Source organism: Physcomitrium patens, chromosome 2, assembly GCF_059467195.1.
Source record: "Physcomitrium patens ecotype Gransden chromosome 2, ASM5946719v1, whole genome shotgun sequence".
In the NCBI taxonomy this organism is placed as follows: Eukaryota; Viridiplantae; Streptophyta; class Bryopsida; order Funariales; family Funariaceae; genus Physcomitrium; species Physcomitrium patens.
Window position 1 is genome coordinate 9187854 of NC_143411.1, and position 24319 is coordinate 9212172.

A 24319-nucleotide genomic window follows, 5' to 3' on the forward strand; every position below is an offset into this window, starting at 1 on the left:
GGAGCTTGTTGGTTGTAACACAAGTTGCATCATTCTCCATACATGGACTAAAATTTTGCCAAAAATACCTCCAGATTATCTAATATTGGATCTCGTCATTCAAGAAAAGATGAAAACTATAATAGTGCTGAACTTGAAAGAAGTATATCAATGAATCTAACTTGTGATCGTAGAGTTGATTAGCTTTAAGATTGAAGTTCAATCACAAGTTGTACTTGATTGATAAATCCTCAAAATTTGGATCTTATACCATCAAACTTTTCAACCAAAGCAACTCTTGGTTTTCTAACACTTAAAGGATATGATTTGGTACAGATGTTGAAGCACTTCTAATCAACTCTATATCCTCACTTCTTACCATTCTTCTTGATCATTGTGGTAGTAAGCTAAGTTGATGCATCGCAAACATCAATTCTCTCAATTGCTCTTGCATTTGTGCCATTGCACTCTTCATTTCAAGAAGTTCTTCCATAATAACACTCAAAAAAATATCTAATACTACTCAAGATAAATAGAAGAAAGGGCTTTAGAACAAAGAAAATATTAAGAATATTATCAGTTTAGAAGAAGGTAATCTGTAATTTCTAATAAGCTTACTTCTTATCATGAGAAAGAGGTAATCCACTCTTAATCAAGATAAGACAAAGCTCTCATATTGTAAGTGTACTTTTGTCAATATGTGAAGGACATGAACTAAAAGATGATACATTAACCAATGAAATCCATATCAAAGAAAGAGTGAAAAAATAGAAATAAGGAAGTACGTATATTACAAGAAATTGGAAAGGTTTATTGCCAAAAGACAAGAAAACTTGAAACTCTTGAAACTAGACTAGAAGCATGAAAAGAGTTGACAAGAGCGAAGAGGGCTTCATTCTTGTCTCTATATATACTATCTAACTAGGGACTATGTCACAATGTTCTATAGGACCTCCAATGTGTGTTGACTTTGTAGGACACATACCTTGACTTACAAGGCAAGTTTTTCTACGTGTGGGCCACATAGTTAGCTTGGTCTTCAAGTTAACAAATGTGTGGTACATAGCCAACTTATTGACTACGTTCTTAATCCAAAAAGTCAATTAAAGACACCTATAAAGTTAAAGTAGCATCAATGGAGCTTCTAGAAAGCTTCCATAGAAGATATTATAGAATTAACTTATTTTTTTCCACTTCTACTTACTTCTATCTATTTATATAAATAATTACTGGTTTACATGTATATGTCCATGATAACATGTAGCTAACTTGTTGATCAAGTTTTTAATCTATTAATCAACTATAAACATGTCTAAAATCAAATCTGCATCTATGAAACTTTTAAGAAGCTTTGCTATAATATATTACCAAAACTACTTACATTTATCTAAGTAATATCTAATAATTCTTAACTAGGTAAATAATTATGTTTGTGATATAAAAAAAAAATTGATTGCTCAACTCTCATATTGGAGATGAACAACCAATAGTTATTTAAATCAAAAGTATCTACATAATAGTATTTTATGGCAATTATAGGACCAAAGAATTATTTGCTTGACAAGAAATTAAACTAAAAAATTAAAATTAGATAATTCTCAATTATACAAACAAGCCAAATGTCATATTTATTATATTTTATTAAATTTCATATTAGCTTTTTACCTAATTTTTAATAGAATTGTCCAAAGTTTGCTTGATCAAATAATCATAGTATGAAGTAGTCCTCTGTATTTAGATTTTATAGAATATTACGAGTTTCTTTTATATAATTGATTTTTGTAATATAAATATCTATAACTAAAATATTCTAATTTTTTTTTATTATTAATACCATCTTTAGATATGTTTTCAATTTTTTCTTGATTATTTGTTATGAATATTACATTATGGATTTGTTCAATTGTACTTTAGAATTTTCAATATATATATATATATATATTAGTAACATATATATATATATATTAGTAACATATATATATATATATATATATATATTAGTAACATATATATATATATATATATATATATATATATATATGTATTATATAATTATATAACTAAAAAAAACAACTAATCTACATATTCCTTTAGATTAGTTGTTCCTTTTAGATTTTCAATATATATATATTTTATAAATATTTTTATTAATGTATATATGTATATTTTTTCAATCTTTAAAATAATAATATTTTTTAATTTATTAAGATTCTTTCAAATATTATTATTTTATTCCAATTTTGTTGTAACATCTTTTTTGAATACTTTAATAATTATTTTTAGAATTTTAAAAACTAAATGATTTTTTAGCTCCAAAACTATATATATATATATGTTATTTTTATATATAAATATAACTTCTTTTTTTGTAAAAAATTAGTCTTTTATAAAAAAAAAATTATTGAATCATTAGATTTAATACTTTATTTGAATCTAAAAAGCATTCTTGCTAAAAAAAAAAATTATTAATTTTATTTTTTTAGTAATCTTTAAAAATAAAAAATTTATATCATTCTATTACCAATTAACAAGATATGTAGTTCTTAATGTAGATTAGTTGTTCCTTTTATGTTTATTGAATACATATATTCATGCTTATAATGTTTCTAATTCTAAACTATTTACATATTAGAAGCTTTTCATTTAAGATATTATAATATTTAAATTAAGTTCTACAAAAATATCCAACAATTATATAAATCTTAGTCTTTTTTTTTGTAGGAATTAAGATTCATTTTTACCTAAAGCTTATTCTCTTTTCTTTGTTGTAAATCAATCATATGATAAATGAACCAAATATATATATATATATATATATATATTATTACAAGTTTTGCAACCTACATATTTGGATTCTTAACATATGTAAGTATACTAAGTGAAATATTTTGCACAATTTTCTCAACTAATTGCTCAAGTTCATTATTTTTAAGACTCTTGTATTTGAATTTCTTGTTACACCTAAACAGTTTTACTCAAAGACAAGTTAATTGCTCAAGGTATATGTTTAGGAGTTATAGTGTTTCCAAATCCAGGTCTAAGATTGGTCAAGTTTTACATGTAAAGATGGAATTTAAAGATCAAGCTTGAATACCATGTTGAATAGCAGAAGCACAACCAAATAAAATAAAATAAAGTGGGTGAACCCCAAGAGAATGTAGGCCAAGATGACTTGCTGCTCCATTGCGAATCCTAAGCGGTATCCCCTTGACATCAAGGTAAACAATTGGTTTTCCAAGCTGGGTTCTCTTGTCTGCCAGCAACTCTAGCGAACTCTGTGCATGTATCTATGAATAAGACAAGACCAAACGGATCTCTTTGGAGATGGGGTTACTTGCGTTGCTTCAGGTGCATACAGCGAAGAAAAGATGAGCAATGTCGAACCGTATGATTGCCTCCGCAGGTACTAACTGCCACAGCGCTACATCTTCTCCTCTGATAAAATGTCGTTTCTTGGCCCTTATTATACAACGTCCCCAATTTGTGGCCACAGTCCATGTGTTAGTGTGTTCACACAATCAACAACTACCTTCTTCTCTGATTTTTCTGGAAACTCACGTGGAACCTGTGTGCCTGGTGTGAAGGTCGAACGAGATCAAACAGTTCGGAGTTCCATGCACGCGATTTCAATATTGAAATAGTCTCGATCGGGCGGTGTATTTCGTCAAGATGGTCGACCGCTCATAGTAATGCTACAACGAGCTCGCTCAGTTAGCGAACTCCTCATCCTTTCTTAATTTTTTTTCAACGTTGACAACTTGAGTTGATTTTCTAGTCCGGGGTTGGAGAGCGATCGTTCACCAGACGATGATTAAAAAATTGACCATGATGCAGCTCCGGCTCAGTGTGTAATGGTTGCAAGGTCGAGCACCACCTCTGCAATCATCGATTTCCAAAGCATGCTTTCAATTTCGATCCCAATTTCAGCTACTTCTTCACTGAAATCTGTCCACTTACCAACTCCACTACTCATATCAATATCAATCAGAGTGTCAATGGCATGATATGCAAGCTCCCGCCATCCTTGTATCTTCCCTTGGACATCTTCGACCATTTCCTGTCCGACTGGCCGTTTTCTAAGAACTGGACTTCTCAGCCATGGCTGCGGGTCTTCGTAGCGAAAGACATTCTGAAAAAGTGCCTCATTCACACAATCGAGGAGAAGCATTCGATCGCATCTCCACTTGCCGTTTGATTTGATGGGGCAATTTTCATGACTCCCAGTGCTAAAATCCTTTTGGTAAGTGTTCACATCACCCTCTAGGTTACGTAAGAGAGATGGATCCACTGGTAAAGTCCCTCCACACCATGTTGGTGAGCGACTTGGACTAGATAGTAACTGGGCAGCCGAAAGCACTTCTCGAACGAAATGTTTCTCTTCATCGAAATCGGCATGAGTTTCCTTTGCGCATTCTGACACACCGCCAAATTTATACCTGGACTCCAACAAGTCCATTTCGCGTTCAAGTTCAGCAAGTAACTCTGAGAGATCCATAGCGTGGGCATTTTCCTGAAATGATTCATCCACACGTTGCTCCGACACTGCAATATATTATGACATATTTGTTCGGTCAGATGCAAGGAAGGGATGTGAAAATGAACCAAGCGAAGTGAAAATAAAACTTAGGAGATGTTGGATGGATATGTATGAAGTTCTTGATATGAAGTAGATGAGGAGACTGATTAGAAAGATCAGCACCTGTAGTACTGGATGCCGATGTAGTGCAACATTCGTCTTGAAAATTTGGCCATTCTAAGACGGATACAGGGCTGGTCTCCTGCGTGTCTACATCCGCACCTGAAGGGTTGCCTTGAAAACGCTTCAAAGTGATTGGCGTTGAAGTTTCTCCATCACTATTGGTTCCAAAACGTTCCTCTGCAAACTGCGTAACATTATAGGAATCAACACTAGTGCAGATTAGCCATATGATAACACCACTAAGGTCCAGTCATAGAGGAAGAAAGCGAACGTAAAATAAGTGCGGCCTTTCCAGGCCATAAATGCAGGGAGGAACCATACATCATGGGTCAATGGCCAGCTTCCATCGTCAACGTTGCAGACATCTTCATCCAATGTGCCGTAGATTGACTGCAACGATTCGCCAGAAGTACGAGTTTCGCAATATTTGGCACGGAAGGAGGCATTTTTTACAACATGAGCCATCCTATCATCCCATTGGAAATCTTCCACTCCCGGTAATAGCAACTCCTCAGAGTAACCGAGTTCCTGCCGGCCTCTGTGGCGTCCACTATCTTCTACTTCTAAAAGATCTCTTACCGCACAATGAGTTTGACGAGGACTCTGAGGACCACCAGGAGCAAATTCTGGGAACCTAAACTCAAAGCCACTACAATGTGCACCAGACAAGTTGGCTTTGCATCCTCCGTCGTTTAGCGTATTGGGCAAAATACTGTCCTGGTGGAGAGGATTATCACTACCACCATAATCCATCGTTCCCATGGTTGATTTCTCGGCAAAATTGATTCCTCCTTTAAAATTCTTTGTGAGAACAGGAGAATTTCGTGATACGATTTCTTCTGTTTCTAGATTGACATCTGCTTCAGAATTCGTTATTCCGTGGTCGCCATTTGATGAAGATGTTCTCCTCTCGCCTCCCAGAACAACTACTGGGGGATCTGAACCCTTCATGTCTTTCTGCGACCCATGTCCGTTCTTTCTAGTTGTCTGCGTCGCTGAGGCTGCACTTCGTGATTTAGATTGGAGGTGCGATCTTGCTTTTAATTCAATAACTCCTCGTACCTGTCTCTTTGGGGACACTAATAGCTCTAAATCGTCCACCTGACCAATTGTACGTTGGCTATTACGGAGGGTGGTGGAAGTTTCCGACTTGACTTTGCAGGAGAGCTGAGGTGTAAATGATTTTACGTCAGAAATGTACGGATGCTTTTCCTTCAAACCACTTGGGCATGCTTTAGATGTAGCATCAAGCCTCTTTCTTTCCCAATTGTCTGCCGCTATTATGTGCACATGTGGAACACTATTTGTGGTGCTCGCCATTGACTCACCCCTGTCCTTTCGGGCGCCTGCTGAATGCTTTCCAACACTTACCTTGAAACTCCTGACAGAGGCCTCCTGAGTTCCCAGGATTCCTAAAGCTTTCATCTCGGTTGACTGATTAGAATTTAATGAATAATTATCAAAATTGTCTCTGCTCACCCTATCTTTCTTGTGCAATTTCCGATGAGAAACCAACTCATGACTTATGAAAGATCTATTTCTCACACCGTGGGTTGAAGATAAGGCTTTGATGTCGTTCCACATTTTTCGCATCGACGGACAATGCAGCAAATCATCGCCACTTGAGAGAGGGCTTAGTTCCGAGACTGTCCTCATGCATTGCTCACTATCAGAAATCTCTTCCAAAATCTTCACGGCAGCTTCAAGCAATCGAGAAGCCCGTCTTCCAATTCTGGCACCACTGGATGGAGTGATATTCTGAGTGTGGTCCTTCGATGGCTGCAACACCGGGCTGGGATGTAAGCGCGATACAAATGGTGACTTCTCGCCCTTCTGTTTATATGGCAGGGTGTAGACAGAACGGCAAGATCCTGTTGGGGACCCCAAATATGGCACAAAGGTGCTAACTGGAGTCTGTGAAGAGCCCTTTCTTACTCTTTTCTCGTGCTGCTTCTTGAACTCAACAGGAGTTACATGCGCCTTATCTTCCAAGGATCTGTCTACGCAATTCAGCTCTGATGACGACAACTCTCGCAATGGCAATTTCTTCGGAACATTATCCTTCTCCGTTTGCAACACCGACTCAACACCACTGAAATTTCGTGAACGTTGATGTTTGGAACCAGGACTCTTGGGCTTTGAAAAAGTCTCAATTTTAGGAGAGATTGAGACTCCGCAATTCGTTTCGTGGGAGCTCTCGGTAACTCGTGAGGAACATTGATGCACGTCATTTCTGACGTCCGAGTTGCGATCATCCCGGACGCTCTTAGATTTTTCCAGGGACTTGTCTAAACGGACTGCTCAGCGAAACATTGTTGTCAGCAACACACCAATGAAGCAACAGTAAACTAAAAAGCCTACGCCACCAAACGGTTGAGGCTATATCTAGGCAAAAGATCTGAGGAGAATTCCTGAAACCTTGGAATATCAACGTGGTGCAAGCATCACGAATGAATCTCAGGCTCCACATAAATTTGTAGACTTCCGAGGTAGAGCCGACTCAGATTCAGTAATCATGTACAATGCAGGATGTCTAAGGAAACCTAGGCATATCTTTTCAAATAACTTAAATTCGGAGATGTGCAGTAAAATGTAAACACACCTGCCGGAAGGCGCTTGGTAGAAGAACAGCGAGCTTTGCTGAGATTCCAGTCAAAAAGTTGTGAGAGAGCTCCGGTGCAACCTCCGATTCTAGGAGACTGCGCGAAGTGGTGAATTGGCGATCTAACATCTGCCATGAAAACGCTAGGAATAATCCCGGACGGAATACAGCCACTTGTCGATTTGCACAAATCAATTCTTCCAAGTAGTCAATACTCTATTTCCGCTCAGCTCTCCATGGTCAGATTGAGCATTGCCCATGAACCAGACAGAAGCGCGGGCAGAAAGAGCACCAACTCAATAATGGTGAGGGAATTGTGAAGCCCTGAAAATGTCGATTTTCAAGTCCTATTCACTAGAGGAAGGCTCGCGCAATTCGACAACAAGCTCCACGTCTTAGACTCTTCTCGACAGTGGACAACGGAGAATCTCTAATACAATTTCAGGTTCGCAGCTCACCGTTTGCATTTCACTGCAAGCAATTTCAAGAACTGTAACTTTCATCAGTCAGATCAATCCACCCTATCATCATTGTTATGTCACCTCCAGTAATGAAGCTTGTCGCAAGTTAAAGAGACAGGAGGTAATCACTCGTACAGTCTCCCCATAAAGTTCTACTGATCGACAGTATGTACTCTGAATCTTAACATCCCAGCGAAACCAACGCGGGAACACAACGAAATCGTAATACACTCTACTTGCTCCTTGAAAGGATTCTAGAAGAATACACGCTGCCCACATATCATTCTGATCAGCACAGAAAATTCATCACATCAGACGTTCCGTGGAGAGGTCCAAGGCTTTGTACGATCGGGGACCGAAGACCTGCGTTTAAAATTCGAGCAAGAAACCTTCGGCACGAGTGTAGGTAACAAATCTCAACGGCGATGAGCGAGATTCATGCTGCAAGAAAGTTTTGAATGAACCTTCCTCCCACTCTGACCTCGAAATGAAAAAAATAACCTGGTCACAAGAGTCCAAAGAGATCCAAAAAAAAGGGGGAACAAAACGGGTGATGAATTCATGCTGACAAGCGAAAGTTGCTTTTGAAAACTCATAATAGAGGACTAACGACTCCTCCCGATGCTTTGATCCCTAGGGGAACAACCGCTTTTTTCATCACAGCAAGCCAGAGCTTCAGACCTCCACCGCCTTACACGGAACGTTTCAAAACCCATGTCAGAATTGCACGCATGCTGACGAGAGTGATTCACCTCTCGTGGAATTGTACATGGCGCAGTGACTGTGAAGCTTGAGGAGTAGCCTCCCTATTCAAAATTCAAAAGGGGATAAAATTAGGAGCGAAGCGATGCCCTGCCCTGCCATGCCTGGTGGGGTAGGGCCTTGTCAGTCCTCACCCAGTCACCATCAGATGCCCGCTCCACGAGTTCCCGCCCGTCATTTGAATTTCATCCATCATGGATTTTGCCTTTCACTATCAGTCATCCATCCTCTTTCCCGACAGAGTTCCATTCTGTATATTATGCTCTTCCTTTTGTCTAAATCGCTTGGATCTTTCTAGAGTTTAGGTCCTCCGTCATCAAAGCTCTCTCCGTGTAAAGTTCAACTCCATTTTTAAGCGTAAATCTTCAAAGGTTTTTACTTGTAGTACCAGCATGTCGAAACACTTGCGGTGGGTGTAGACCACGAGAATAATTTATTATCACCTTGTAAGGTTACCATTAGTTTCCCCTCTTTTCCCTTTTAATTTTCACATCGATGGAACCTTGTCTACCTGGATAGGCGTTTTTCGTGTTCTCAAAAGAAAATCAGCAACTATGACACAATATTTCAAGTATGAAATTGATCATAATTCAAAACCCGAAATAGAATGACGGCTGTATGTTTCGATTTACACATTGTCACTCACATGCAAAACCACCTGCTTTTGATCCTACAGTGATTTCTTTTCCGTTTTTTTAAGCGCCCTACATTCTGTTTGTGACTTTATTCTCCTCTGTCATAATTCGATTTCTATTTTCTAGTGTGATTGTTGATCTAAGAAATGCCTTCGTATTATTGTTAAATCGCCAAAAATAGAAAGAAACTCAAAATTTGAATTCAAATTTGTGGGTCTTATTCGAAGCCTTCACACGATCCCAATCTGCTTTATTTCTCGGGAGAAGTGAACACAGACTGGAAAATCAGGGTGATGATGATGCTTGACAATTGTCTCGCCGCATTCATTTGCCAGTTTAGAAAGCTTCAATGGATGGATTTTCATCTCAATAAATATTTCCTGCAAAGTTATAGCGCAGCTGGATGATTCTCGCACACCTTTGATCACAGTCACGTTCCGTTGCCCTAATTGTTGCCTTCACATCGGCATTGTCGAGGTTTGTTGTTTGTTAGAGTCCTTAGTCGTTCATCAAAACAGAGAGGACCGAGGGACATGTTCTGAGGTAACTTACATGGAGCTGACCTAAACTTAAGGCATCTCTAAAACCACAAACCCAACCTGAGAGCAAAAGCTAACCGGACCACACTGGTTCGGCTGAGGTTCGGCAACCACGTCAGATCTAAACCTGACAAATAAAAAATAATCACATGGGGTAATACAAGAGTAATTGCAGGGCAGTGGCAGAGTGTACAGTAAATATCCACCTGGCATCTGATCACTGGTCTCTGTCCCTCAACCTGGGAATGGGGTGACAGGGAGAATGGATGGTTGATAGGATGAATGAATACAGGCAATGACCAGGGAACATTCATTTATCATACCCAGCCGGGGGACATGGGGTTGGGGGACGCAGGAACTGCCGGGACCCACCAGCAGCAGCACTTGAGGGACAGAATGATGGCCCCCCTCGTAATAGGACCCAATGAATGGGCCCCACCCTGCCCTGTCAGACGGTGACATGAAGCCCCTTACATGAATTCACCCGCAATTCTGAGGAGGACATGGAGGTGGAGTGTGTGGGACATGAGTCAATTGCCAGCTCAACAACTGGTTCATGTCCCACATGCTCCTTTGTCTCTTGGAGTATGTATACACATATAGTATTGTTAATACCACCATAATTTTTTTTGCTCTTGTCACCAAAACTTGCTACTCACCACATGCCATTATAGTTTCTACTAACGCCACCATAAGTTCTTTTCAACTTGCATTGCACACCACAATGTGTTTTATGAAACACTAAAATACACATTTGTAAAGAATATACTCTTTTATTCATTGTGGTGTGTGTTAGCATTATTTCATGAAATGCATTGTGGTGTGCAACATGAGTTTAGGGCAGCTTGTGGTGGCATTAGCTAAAATTGTGATGGCATGTGGTGGGTGGCAAGTTGTGGTATATATATATATATATATATATATATATAATACTAAAACTATAAAAGAAAAAGCATTATGTTCTACAATCACCAAGTACTTCCTCTAATGTGTTAATGTTTCCTCTCTATGGTTGAACTATTTAAAAATGCAAGTAATTGTGTTAAAAATGTTGAAAATTGTTTTAGTGGATGGTCCTCCACAAAGTACAGCTTACAAAATTAAGTTTTGACTTTTAATGTTTCCAATAGGCTCCATGGAAAGGTGATAGTTTTAGGTTAACTTGGTGTTGGAGGGTAGATCTGATCTGTACACCCCTTTTTCTTTTCTTTATTTATTTTGAGTATTGGAAAAAGTGATCAACACACCATTCTTATTGAACACAAGTTTTTCTTTCTTTTGGATTGGAGGATAAATGGTGTAGAATCTTTTGATTCAAAATAAAAAATTACAAAAGATTAATAATTCGATTTTGTTTATATACATCTCTGATATAATTTAGAATTTCAACTTGAATAAATGATTACAAAAAAGACCTGATTGCCTCACACAAATATTATTAGTTGGTTTTAAAATACAATATGAGGTTTCTTCACTATTCAAAACGGATTCTTTAGTCCTTGACCTCCGTCTTTATGGATGTGATTCACGAAATAGAAGCAGAAATAAAAGACCTTGTGTTTACTTAGAATGCTCCAAAAGTTGCATAAAATGCAACACTTTATTATTTATTATTTGTTTATAGTTTTTGAAACATGCTGTGACATGTTTTGTAATTTTTTACACATTGCAATGATTTCATTTATCTACAAGTCTATCAATGTTTTTTTTAATATTTCTTTATTCGGCATAGATATGTCACAAGTAGTAATTAATTATATTTTCTATCAATTATAAATTGTGATTTGACTGCAAGTGAGTACTTATGAACTTTATTTATGGGCCAAAATATAATTGTGGGTAGTAACAGGAACACAAGTATAGATCCAAAACAATTATATGAGACTTCTATTACTTATATCCACAAGATTTTTAAAAAATGATCTTACACATTTTTATTTAATTTTTTAAATAGCTTCCAAATGAATTGTGAGGCATGCTATTATATTTCTTTGGTGACATGAATGCTTGTTTTTTATGCATGAGAATTAAGAATTATTAGGACTTTTTTTACTAGTTTGTTAGGTAGTAGGTTTGTATGCAAGTGTTTCCATTCGAAAATGGTCATATATATATATATATATATATTGTAGGCTTCCCAAATGGCAAAGTACAATGACAAAAAAGTGGTAAAAATATTAAAAAAAAAAATACCCAAGTTTTTGGTTTTTTGGTTGTTGTAATTATTCACAAATGATTAAATGTATTATCATGGTTTTTTTTTTCATCTTTAACACATGTTTATTTTTATGTGAAATACTCTCGAGAACAGTATGTAAAAATTGTATAAACAAAAGAAAAAGTTAGAAATGATTCACTCATTTGATTATTTTTACTACGTTCCAATATTTTACTTATAGTTGCTGCTCTACAATAACCGTATCAACTTATTAAGGTTTTTCTTACCCATACTTGTTGCAAATTACAATATATATATATATATATATATATATATGTTATTGTTCATTTTCATGAGATTTCTTTAGCATATATCTAGAATTTTTAAATTTTAACAAAGAAGATTTATGATGATGAAAGTGCATTTTAATTGTGGTTTAGAAATGAATTATATGTTGAAAACACATCATGTTTTATGAAGTTTTAATATAAGCTGGTTTTACTTTCTTCCAGCACGATCATTGGATGTTAAATATTTTTACAACTTGAAATATTTGCACAATGTTATTGTTTTTAGATGATAATAAAAATTATTTTGTGATATTTGTACCAGATTGAACAAATTCTTGGCTCTATTTTTATAAACGCTTTCAATCATCATTCAGTCCAAAACATTGTTATCAATATTCTTCACTGCCTCTTGAATCTCCTCTGTGATAATTCATTTTTCACGTGTTCATTGTGTCCATAACTAGCACAAATACAATCTTCAAAATAGTTTTACATGCCATTTTTACCTGTGTGTATTTCCTTTTTTTACTAAATACAATACTGTAGAATTCTATTTGCACTTTTGCAAAAGAAATCATAAAACTACCTTAACTCATGTTTCTTTTTTGGGATTGTTTCATGTTTTAAAAAATTTTAAAACATTGTCACCTTAGCTTCACTCGTTAAGTATTGAAGTGATTACTTTTCATATTTTGTTTTTTGCTTTTTGTTTACTTATCATATTAAATTTTTTTGTAGACAAAATATCTGTATTTCAAAGTTGTTAGCGGTTATCTTCAGTTTTTTTTTTTTCTTTTTTTCTTTTTTTTTTTTCTTTTTTCAGTTTTTATTAAAAAAATAATTTCTTTATACCAAATTTATTCATTAACATTTAATTTGAAACCATGGGGATGTGTGTCAAGAGAATGAATTGTTTTCACATGTGAAGTTATTGTTCATTGAGATGCCAGAATTCTTCAAACCATATTGTAAGTATGTAGAGCATATTCACATACAAACTTATGATTAATGGGAATCATGAATCTATAGTTTGTTACACAAGCAAACGTCAAGACCAGATGCCCAATTACGCTCTATTATGTTTACATCAGCAAATCCTTGTATTAATTGCTTGCAATTAGTGGTCACAATTCAACCAGGAATGGGATCTTTACTGTTGGTATATCCACCAAGGATTGTGCAAATGCTCTCATCACCACAAAAGAAAATGAAATAAAAAAGAAAAGAAAATGTGATAGTAGACTTTAAAATAAAAATGATAAAAATGACAATAAATATTGTCTTGTTGGGTAGGATCATCTAAAATAATACCTTTCTCGTTGTGAGAAGGATATGAAAGAATGTTGGAAAGTAGAAAAGAAAAAAGAAACTTTTACTTTCGATGATATTTTATGATAGAATATTAGCTGAAAATATATGCTAAAACAACTCCAATAGAATTTCATGAATAATTGAGGTTGAAGTTTTTTTTTTTTTTTTTTTTTTTTTTTTTTGCATTCATAAATTTTATTTAAAATAATATCTTTCGAACTTAGGATGGATCTAGTTTGATTGATTTATTTTTTAATTAAAATTTCAAATTTTAGCAATGATTATTTGAAATTTTAGCAAGAGATGTCAAGAATATATATTTACATACGTACTAGTGGTTAAACCAGTGGCTTTGCCAATACTGAGTGCATTTTTGGCAGCCAATTAAGAAAAAAAAAACACAAAACAAATCAAACAAACACAATATACCAATGAATGTCTCTTTCTGTGATTAAAAAAACAAAAAAAATGGTGCCATATCAGCAGATGGTGCTCCCGCTATCGTCACCACCATCATGTCCATCCCATCCCACTATTTGTTCATATATATATATATATATATATATAAATATGTTTCATTAGGTAATTGGAATTTTTATAATCATTTCCTTGAAGTTCCAATGACCACCTACGTCGAGAGCATATTTGCATCTCGAGCTAGAAATATACAACACAAAAATAACTTGATTAATTATTTATTGTGTGAGGAATAGTGTAATCACCAATTTGTTATATGGTGAGTTAAAGTTGAATTTTTCCATTGCTCTACCTTTATTAAGAGTAGTAAGTGTAAAAAGTTGGCTGTTAATTCTCTTCTCTCAACATTGCAAGCTGACTATACTTAAGTAAAAACCCTTCTAAAACACATTATTATCATTTATTTATTTTTATTATAAAAACGTTTTCAAAAATAAAAAGGAAAATAACCAATATCTTCTTTTAAAAAAATATATATATGAGTGAAACTTAATGTAAATTAAATAGGAATTATTTGACATATTCAAACATTATGCTCTACAATGTGTTTTTCATCCTTTATTTATTTATTTTATAAGAAAAAAATGTATATATATATATATATATATATATATAAAATTATCACGTGCTTCATTTTTTTCATTATATGCAATTCGGTATTTTATAATCTATTATTTACTTCTAGTAATAAAATATTATATATTGCATTGTGTTATACATAATGCTTTTCATCCATTGAAACAATTACCAATAAAGTTTTTAAATTTTATTTATGGAAAATTATGAGAAAATCCAAATATTACAAAGTATATCAGATAAGAAATAAAACATTTATCCTATCTAAGTTTAACAATACTATTTACCACACTCTCATGTAAAGAAAATATTAGAGTCCACATTGAGTCTGTATAGAGACTTTGAGGGCTATCTTACAAAAAAATCAAGCTATTCTTTTTTCAGAAACATATTCCTCCCATAATGACTTTAACTTATCTAACCATATCTTTCCAAAGTTGGTGGTTTAAATCCCATGAATGAATGTGCCTCTAATGTCAAAAAAACAAAACACAATCCACCGACTCACATCCAACGTGTCGGTAAAACTGTCGGTAAATCGGTCACGGGTGCAGGATCGATGAAACTACTACAATTACATTGTATCCGAGACCCTAAAAAGATGAATATTACGCCCCAGATTGAAAGCATGGAGGTGGGGTGGGAAGGAAATCCATGCACATGGGCTGCTTTCAGAAATGGAACTTCCAACACTCGACACACAGTGTGCATCCATCACTCAGTTCCCCCTCGACTCGATTCACTGCTTTGTATCGTGTCTAGCACCACAAAAGCACTGCCCAGCTATGGCTTCAAAAAAATACAAGCTCTTAGTTGCAATTGTAGCACAATCTCCATGAAACTTGCATTCTCTCATTATCTCATGCGCATACTCTCATTTTACATCACAATGATGTAATTCTCGGACGAACTCACACCCTCCTGGTATGCAAAGCTTGCTTTGCCTTGCCTTTCGCTTCTGAACCCTGCTGCTACTACACCACGCCGTTGTTTTTACTCAATTGAAGTATTTATGTTGCGTTCGGAGGCTTGCAATCGACTCTTGTTGGTGAATTAACATCCTTTCCAGAGTGACAAAGAGGGTGACATCGTTCCGAAACGTGGCATCGACATCACTAACTAGCCTGATTGATGAACTTGGTAACGTGGTCTTGACCTCGTGGTTGTAGAATTGGCCAGGTTGAGTCGTTACTGTGAGCTAGTTTTGTGTGCAGAGTCCGGACTTGGCAGTCCAGTTCAGTAGACTTGCCTGGTGTGTGCAGGTGATGCTGTTTATTCCTTCCCCAGATTTCAGTGCCATGGATACACCAAAAGACCATAAATAAATAAATATAAATCCTCAGACGCATCAGTTGAGAGTATGCTGTCGCCTGAATATTGGATTTCAGAGACGCTTTCTGAGGTTGTGGGTGGTTTTTTTTACCCACTCCCACGATTTTATGCATGTCAGCATAAAATTAGAAAGCAATTCCAAAACTGAAACGGATTCAACGCATGAAACTGAAATAGGCATGAGAGAGAGAGAGAGAGAGAGAGAGGTTGGGAAAGCATTTTTCCCCATTTCTGAGTTTGATTCATTTGAAGGCAACCCACATTTCTGTAGCACTGATTGACAGAAAAGTTTACAAAGTTTTCATCTCAATTTAATCATATAAAATATACAACTCTTGTAATATTAAAACAGTATCTTAGTGATTCTTAAGTTATATTCGCAAAATCATTTTATGTGCAAATTTAAAATCTTTTTTAAATACATAATATCGATTTATAAATTTATCATCACATATATGTATATTTTATCAACATTATCATAAATGTATTTTATATTTATTTATTAAATCCAAAAATATTTTCTTAATTTTTTTTTATCATCTGAGGAAGAAACTAAAGGTTGACATTAAGCCCTAAATTAATAACTTCGTCATAAAAAATTAGTAATTTTTACTAAGTCATTGCTTATTGTTAATCCATACATGCAGACAGATATATAAATATGTAATAAATATAAGTAATATATAATCAATTAGAAATGCTGGGTTATTTGCAATGTTCCAAAAATATACATATATTCACATTAAGATTTTATTTTATTTTATTTCTAGATTTTGATATTAAAAAAAAAACAATTTCTAGATTTTTTTACTTAAACTTGTATCACAAAAAAATACTTGTTCAAGTAAGTGTGAGTGAATGTGAATATGTGTGAGTGTAATTGAACATTGTCATCTTCCATTGGTTATTAATGTCAAGTCATTACTCCTCTGTTTTGTGGTTATTTGATTCTTTTAATTGTAGTTGTTAATCCTGTTCTACAATATGGAAGAATATAGTGACAAGGAAAGAGAGTTCCTAACGTTTGTTAATCATCTACTTGAACAAGTGTTGAAGTTTTTGAGGACAAGAAGAAACTTATACAAGATCAAATAGATAGTATTAAATACGAGTTTTTCATGAAATTTTCTCTAAGTTGTTTTCTTGATGCTAAATTGTCTAGTATGAAAGATACACACACTTACACTGTTTAATTTTAATAATCTTTACGTATTTAATAAATTTCTTATTCATCAACAAAGGAGTAAAAATTTGGATTTTTTTCTTAATAAGACTTGGATATTTTTATTTTTGGCCTTAAGGAATTACTTCCAAGTAGCTTTGCTTCCAATTACTTCAATAGTGGCTGATTATTAAATTTTTGTAAAGAGTTTTTTTTCATGAAACTTAAATATAAATATAACCCTGATAGAGTCCAAGAAATTTCTATTTATCAATAATAATTATTTTTCTAACCAATGTAGATAATAAAATTAACAAGGTTAAAGAATAAATTATAAAGAAGCAATAAATAGAAGAGTACAAATTTTTAGTTATTTAGTTATATAAAATTTTAATTGAGTCTTTTTCACTTACTAATAGAATTAAAACTGTAAATTTGCTTACATATGTTCTTTCAAATCATTCATTTTATTCTCGTCTTTATCTTTAAAAATAATTTTTGTATCGATTTAAATTTCAGAATTTCTTCATTAGGGTTTTTAACTTGAATTTTGATATTTTAATCTAAGTGTTTCAACATAATTTTTATTATTTTATCATTATGAATTAAATTTTAATGCAACAAAGTAATGGAATTTCAGAATATTTCTAATACATTTCTAATATATTGATGTTACATTGCACTATCAATAATTTCATATATGTCTTCATTTATATAATTTAGGTATATTATAACACTAAATATGTCATTTCTTTGAGTGGGTGCTTTGTGAACACAATCCAATAGCTCTTGTAAACTCCTAGACCTTTAAGGTATATTTCTTTTAAAACAATAAACCATGTATCTATTATTAAAAAATTTAAATTGATCAGTTAATTAATTATATACTGATTATTTTATGAAATAGAAAACATGTAATTTTGATAATAAATTTAAATTCATTTTACAATTGACTTGTGGGATCAAATGCTAACTTTTTGATATTAGGTTTTCAACTTTGATTTCATGTACAATTTCAGGTACCCAAATAAATGTATCACTTCTGTATTATAATATATGATAGAGCTACAAATTGGTTGTCATGTGAACCTCCAGCATTGTTTTAAACACAAAATGTTGCAAGGACTAACTCCCTATTACACTGTACATTTCTGGTGCAAAAACCCAAAAAAATCATCCACAGAAATTCCTCTGGCATTTTTTATTTTTTATTTTTTATTATCTTTTTTGAAAGTAGCAAAGATTCAAGTTGAGAAACAATCAAAAGATCAATGAAACAGCTACATTATTCCTTCATTCATTGAACAATGTCATATATATATATATATATATATATATATATATCTTGAATATTATAACAATCTGCCTCGCATTCCAAAATGGCATTTGGTACACATGGCTTCAAGGGCACACACAATGGCATGCTTAATGGGATGCCGACATCTTGAAGATTCACCTCAATTGCTCTTTGCAGAATAATGCAGACCTGGTCTGTAAGAATGTCCCCAATAACCAAAAGTATCTCATCTATTCCAATAAAAGACAATTTAGAAAAGATTAAAAAGCACCAAGCCCATAACACAGCATGATGAACTCATTTTGTGAAGCCATCACTTTTATCCAGATAGCCCAGGACCACAAATATCCCAGCAAAAGTCCAAACTGAAAAGTGCTTCCAAATGGGGGTATTACTGCCACCAATTGCCAGCCTGCACAAACAAAGATAGGAAAATGTTATGGCCTTTAATAGTAGGAATCTGCTCTTGGATCAGATGAGAGAGCAAAGAAGTGTTATGATTTTTAAACAAGAAGCTTGGCCAGAGAACAAAGCAATATATGTCCTATAGAACAGGCTACCTGACTATGGGAAAGCATGTTTGAAAAAACTCTAGAAGCAATACAATGAGACCTCAAAATGAAATCAAACTGCTCAAAATGTTTGAACAAACCTGAATCATAGATGATAAATTAGAACTAAAAGATGTTCCCTACCTTGGTTGGAACTACACTGCACCAACTAAAATAAGCCTAGTTCAATCTGAGTAAAAGTCACTTGCAGACCATAAAACTGAAATTCTCCTCTTTAATCAGCGAAGGGATACCCTCTTATGTCTCAAAGTTTAAAATGAGTGAATAAATTACCAGCATGCAGTGGGCAATTTGACTGAAGAAAATTTGGCATGCATTGTGTGGTCTTGCTTTCACTAAAATCAAAGCTTGTATGGCTAGCATATAACATTTTTGAAGATGGCTTTGACATTGGGAATTCAAATGTATCTTCATCCATGCCTTCAATCAACCCTTGTGACCATATTCCTGCAAAATTATCCAATGCACTTTGACCTGTTAAAACACACATCACCATTGACTACCATAGAATTGACCCTAATTTGGGCATGAGATCGTCAGAAGAACAGAATGAGGACACTCTGCACTTGTTTGGCAAGCTCTACAATGTGCTGCCAAATTCTCTCTTATGCTACATCTCATTGTATACCGACCACTCATGATTAACTGGAGATAAATTTTCGTACAGCTTAGGAAAAAGCTCATTCCAAAATTAATTGATTTAGTGCGAGTGTTGGGGAAGACCTTCGATGACGACACCACAGCCCATCACTCGAACTGATAGTAGGGCTAAGTGCAATGGAGTACGAAGGCCAAGGAATACACGTGGCCATCCAAGAAAAAAAATTCCATGTTACAACAAGTTCCAAATGACCCAAAAACCCTCCACTGGTGCCTCATCTGCACCAAGTTACGGCCATGCTTTAATGAAACTGCACTTGATTGTGCATCTAACCATAATCTGAATTCAAAATCAGAGGACACACAGATGTTGATGCACCAACGAGCACCACGGAAGTTTTTTTTTTTTTTTTTTTTTTTTTTTTTTTTCTTGAATCTGAATTTCTTGCATAGTTAATTGAATCATACATAAAAGTATGTGAAGCTCCAATTGACAGAAGTATCAGCTCTTAAACTTGGCTAATATCCAGGTGTGCCGGCAGAAACCAAACCTATATTTTTTCAACTAGCGCCTGTAATTCTCGCATCCAAATCCTCATTCATTAAAATTATCTTCGACCAATCAGACGACAGAAATCCACGCTGAAATTTTGCTTTGGGTTGGTGGGTTAAAGGCCACTTCAGATGCAGATAGGTTGGCACTCGAAGCACGGATCTCCATGTCTCTGCAGTTCCCAACAAGTTTCGTTTTAGAGATACTAGAAAATATAATCGCTGGCATCATGAGTAAGCGCATTATATCGACAGACAAAGCTACACTAACTCAGTAGTCGGAAACTATGTTCACGTGTTGATCAAAAGAAGAGATAATGAAGTACTGACCTGAAAAGCCCTGAAACTGCTTCATATTTGGCACTTTCACGCGCTGTTCTTTCCTGCAGGGTCATGCCAGAGATAAAATGAACTAGTAGTTCTGACACTCCGGAGAGCACATAGTAAAAAAATCGCTTAACGACTAGTTCAATGACTGGATAAATTTTCATACAATAAACGAGGGTGCAACGTTAAGATCGCCCAATGTGGAACACTAGGTTGCAAAATATATGCAAGACTCACTCGATGGGCTGCAAAGATACCTGTCCAAGTGATGAGGCGGCATGAAGCATGGTCGCAAGTAAGTGACAGTAATCTTCAGGTAGACGTTCACTAAAACATCCATCAGTGGTTGCCTTTCTATCTACCACTTTCGCCATACACTGCTCATGGACAGTCTCGTTCGAAGGAATTTCTTCGTGTTTGTCGCTATCAAGAAGTACAGATTCTGGTTCAAGACCGCCATTCCAGCCTTCGGGTATATTTACACAGTCAAACAAGCTCTGTCCTTCTGTGCAGTATGTACAATTGCTCCACTCCAAATTGGTAGACTCTTCATAAGCGGAAGTGCTTAGAATTTCATTCATTTCGTCTTCTGTGCACGAATTCCTCATGGAATCGCATGATAAGTCAGACCTGCATCACAACACAACGTGTCAAACTGTGTAGTATTTCCTGGCTTCAGTCAACGTGACACGGTAACTTACTTAAAGAGCAATAAGCAGATACAAGTATCAGAGGAGAGAAAGGCACCTCGTATATACAGGTTCGCTGTTCTTGAGCTTCGTCCCCTGTTTCCTACCTCGTGCCTGAGACTTAGACGATGCCTTGCTTTTCTGTCGCATCTGCTTTTGTTGACTTCGACGTGATAAGAAAGCAGGAACACGCTTGTGCCCGACAGTGTGGGAAACTATACTGCATATGGGGTCAGTGACATCTGGATGCCATGTCACATGTAATTTAGGACGTGACCCCAGACCGGCTTCCTCATATCCACCGCGTAAGGCCGACCTAAGTAGTTTCAACGAGCTCTGCAAGACAAGGCAATTAAGGTAAAGGAACTGGTTCAGACCCATGTATTTGAAAATCACACAGCCAGGATGGTTCATACTGTAAATCATGCATTCCGGTCAAAACGCAGGGATAAAGATATTGAAGATATTAACACGTACCGACGGCGTTTTCTTATAACACGGTAAGGGCTCATGGGATGACAAGTCGGGTTTTTGGGATTCTTTGACTGACGCATATCCGACATCGCTAATCTTGTTTGAACATGAGTCTTCTGGTAGATCATTGCGAGATGAATGAGACCTACGTCCAGACTCAAGCTTAGAGGTGGTTGAGGAGCTCCTCTCCCTCTTATTCTTCGATGAACTACTCCTGCTCTTGCTCTTGCTCTTGCTCTTGGTGAGCAAAGGTTTGTTGATCAAATCAAGACGCACGTTGCCACTTCCACCTGAACCATGCTCACATTTTCGAACCGACTCGGTCTGTGAAGCAGGCAGAAGGACTCGAAGGTGTCCGTGATTGAGGTTCTTTGAGTTGTGTAAGTTCGTGTCACAGTCGAAGCACAAAGCTATGGAACAGTGGTCACACCATAGCAAGTTGCTCGCATCCTCTTGTCGTACACCGCCGCAGCTCTCACCTCCTTCGAGGTAAGTCGAAATGTCATTAATGGACATCTGTTAACCAAATTTCACAACGTCACGACCAATTCAACAACGTGTAATCGTATACCCAAGCCAAAAAAAACCAAAACTGGGGGGAGGAAGGAAAAACACAAGAAAAAAAAAAAAAAAAAAAAAAAAAAAAACCCGAATAAGACGAAATAAGCTCCAGGTCTACAATACAGCAGCTTAACGATATCCCTACAAGAACCGTAAGCTAAAAATAAAAATAAAAACCACCATATTTCAACAGTATACTATCTTGACCAATTTCCGCAAATCACGACACATGCGGCAACGATGAACTCTGCCAATGCCTCAAGCAACTCGAAAACTCAGACCCGTCCAAACTCTCAACCAACGCAGCCAAACACCGGAATCCGACCGCAAACTAACCTCAGATCTGCAACTGAATGTGAAGTGCCACTCGGCAATAGAGAGCACGTTCAACCGCTTTCACCACAACGCAACCCAAACGCTACACCACTCTTCTTCTTCAGCTACACACGTCGATTACCGCCAAAAACGCTATATAGAACACGACGCAGCCATTTTGATTGCTGCAACAAAGCTCAGCACAACGCCAACTAACCGAACACGACAATCTGCTACTCCAAGAGCATGAATTAGCGACGACGGTGAAGCAGAGGATTGAAGAGATAGGAATAAGAGTTAGAAAGCAAAGGGGCGATGCGGACCGGTCCACCGGTTATACGAAACCCTACCCCCGGTCATGGCCTTTGCGCATCGGACCCGCTTTTCCTCGTTGCGGCAAATCATTCCCCCCGGCGACACATGCGCGCCCTCGATCCTCCTCTCCCGGACCCAACCCCACCGTGGATTCCCTGCCGCGTCCCTTTTGCGAGGGTCGCAGCAGCCAGCACCCTGGGCCGCGCTTCACAAAAGGGCCTCACCGCGGGTGGGGGAGCTGGCAACCCACCACCCTGGGATATAAATCTACGTGGCATCTGATGTGGGTGTGTTTCATTGGCGAGACTGCAAGTCTTGGTGTAAGTGTTTGTCCACCTGGCAGCTTGGTCCTGTTTTTATGTGGTCGCTGAATGCTTTGCTCTGCTGACTTGGACTAGGCCAATCTCCTCTGCTTTTTCCGTTTTGGGATGAATGTCGTTCGCTGGTAGCACTTTGTTCATTTACACGTTGCAAAGTTCTCTGCAGTCTCCTCTTCCACATACATATTGTGGTATTTATTTATTTATATGTTTTTATGATTTTATATTATATGTTTTTTTATTTTTATTTGAACTATTTTTTCAACTTTCAATTCGTGCAAATGTGGATTATTTTATGAAGGGGACATATACAGTAACAATATTTGATTTGTAAAACATTATGAAAATATTACACAACAAAAATACCCTATATTATGTTTTAGATAGTATTGTATATTTTTTATTTTTCTATTATTATATCATTTTCTTAAATCTTTTGGTTGTTTGCCTTTATTTATTTATATGTATTATTTGGATAAAAATTGAAATGATATCCATTATAGAGACTATGGTAAAAGTTGGTTGGATAGATATATGAAATTTAAATAATCAATAGAGTAATAACTTAGATTGGACTTAAAATACATTTTATTTAATTTTAAATGATTAATTACTGTAAATTTTTATATAAAACTTTAAGACATTGAATTGCGGTACACTTAATTCCTCTCTAACCATTTACAATGCAAGTCTTCTTTATTATTCATAAAACAATAAAAAATAGTATAATTGATTTGTAGAAGATGAATTCTATTTCATGCAATAATTCCATTTGATACTTGTCTAATTCAATAATAATTAAAATTAAATAATAATGTATTAGAAAAAATAGCACTTTATTATCTTTTGAAATTGAAAAGTTGTTTTTTTTTTTTGTAAATACAATCAAGAAGTTTGATTAGGTTTAATAAATATTCTTTAACAATCTCCTAAATAATTTTTGATTTAAAGATAAATTATATAAGTCTATTATTTTTATTAATTTTAAAGTCATGTTTTATTTATTTTTATTAATAAGGATGTTTAGCAAAGCTTTGATTGGTCAATTACCTACAAGAATTTCTCCCTTTAATTTGTATCTTTAGTTGTAGATGTGTCAATACATTGTTTGATAATTTATGAGGTAGAAGGTTTTTGCAATGATTATAAGAGCAATACTAACTTTCAAGAATATAATTGTCACGTGTTTCTTGTCAATATTTATGCCATAGACATATATGTTTATTTCAATAGTTATTTAAATGTTATGAATAGATAAAAATAGATTAATTTGATAATATCTTTTGGAAAAGCTTTCTAGAAGCTTGATAAAAG

At 35.4% G+C, this 24319-nt stretch overlaps 3 protein-coding genes and 1 long non-coding RNA gene across 5 annotated transcripts; 1 reads left to right on the forward strand and 3 right to left on the reverse strand.

The window, feature by feature from the left end:
* Positions 1-3106: 3106 nt before the first annotated feature.
* On the reverse strand, positions 3107-8107 carry LOC112292917 (uncharacterized). The gene is made up of 4 exons (XM_024541907.3): positions 7281-8107; positions 5000-6975; positions 4679-4862; positions 3107-4521 (listed from the first exon to the last, which is right to left on the reverse strand). The coding sequence occupies exons 1-4, from the start codon at positions 7414-7416 to the stop codon at positions 3821-3823; spliced, it is 2997 nt and encodes a 998-aa protein (XP_024397675.1). The 5' UTR covers positions 7417-8107; the 3' UTR covers positions 3107-3820.
* A 7834-nt stretch (positions 8108-15941) lies between these two features.
* On the forward strand, positions 15942-19157 carry LOC141045127 (uncharacterized). Its single transcript, XR_012217046.2, has 2 exons — positions 15942-17795; positions 18003-19157. It is a non-coding gene; the product is annotated as an uncharacterized LOC141045127 (long non-coding RNA).
* LOC112279021 (uncharacterized) lies at positions 18541-19715 on the reverse strand. Of its 2 annotated transcripts, XM_024513053.3 has the most exons (3): positions 19576-19715; positions 19126-19299; positions 18541-18692 (listed from the first exon to the last, which is right to left on the reverse strand). In XM_024513053.3, the coding sequence occupies exons 1-3, from the start codon at positions 19598-19600 to the stop codon at positions 18541-18543; spliced, it is 351 nt and encodes a 116-aa protein (XP_024368821.1). In that variant the 5' UTR covers positions 19601-19715. The 2 variants fall into 2 exon arrangements, with proteins under 2 accessions (XP_024368821.1, XP_090101708.1); XM_090245582.1 differs by lacking the exon at positions 19576-19715 and having other exon boundaries at positions 19126-19513.
* LOC112279020 (uncharacterized) lies at positions 19652-22664 on the reverse strand. The gene is made up of 6 exons (XM_024513052.3): positions 22392-22664; positions 21498-22010; positions 21079-21356; positions 20589-20961; positions 20335-20387; positions 19652-20177 (listed from the first exon to the last, which is right to left on the reverse strand). The coding sequence occupies exons 2-6, from the start codon at positions 22008-22010 to the stop codon at positions 20075-20077; spliced, it is 1320 nt and encodes a 439-aa protein (XP_024368820.1). The 5' UTR covers positions 22392-22664; the 3' UTR covers positions 19652-20074.
* Positions 22665-24319: the final 1655 nt, after the last annotated feature.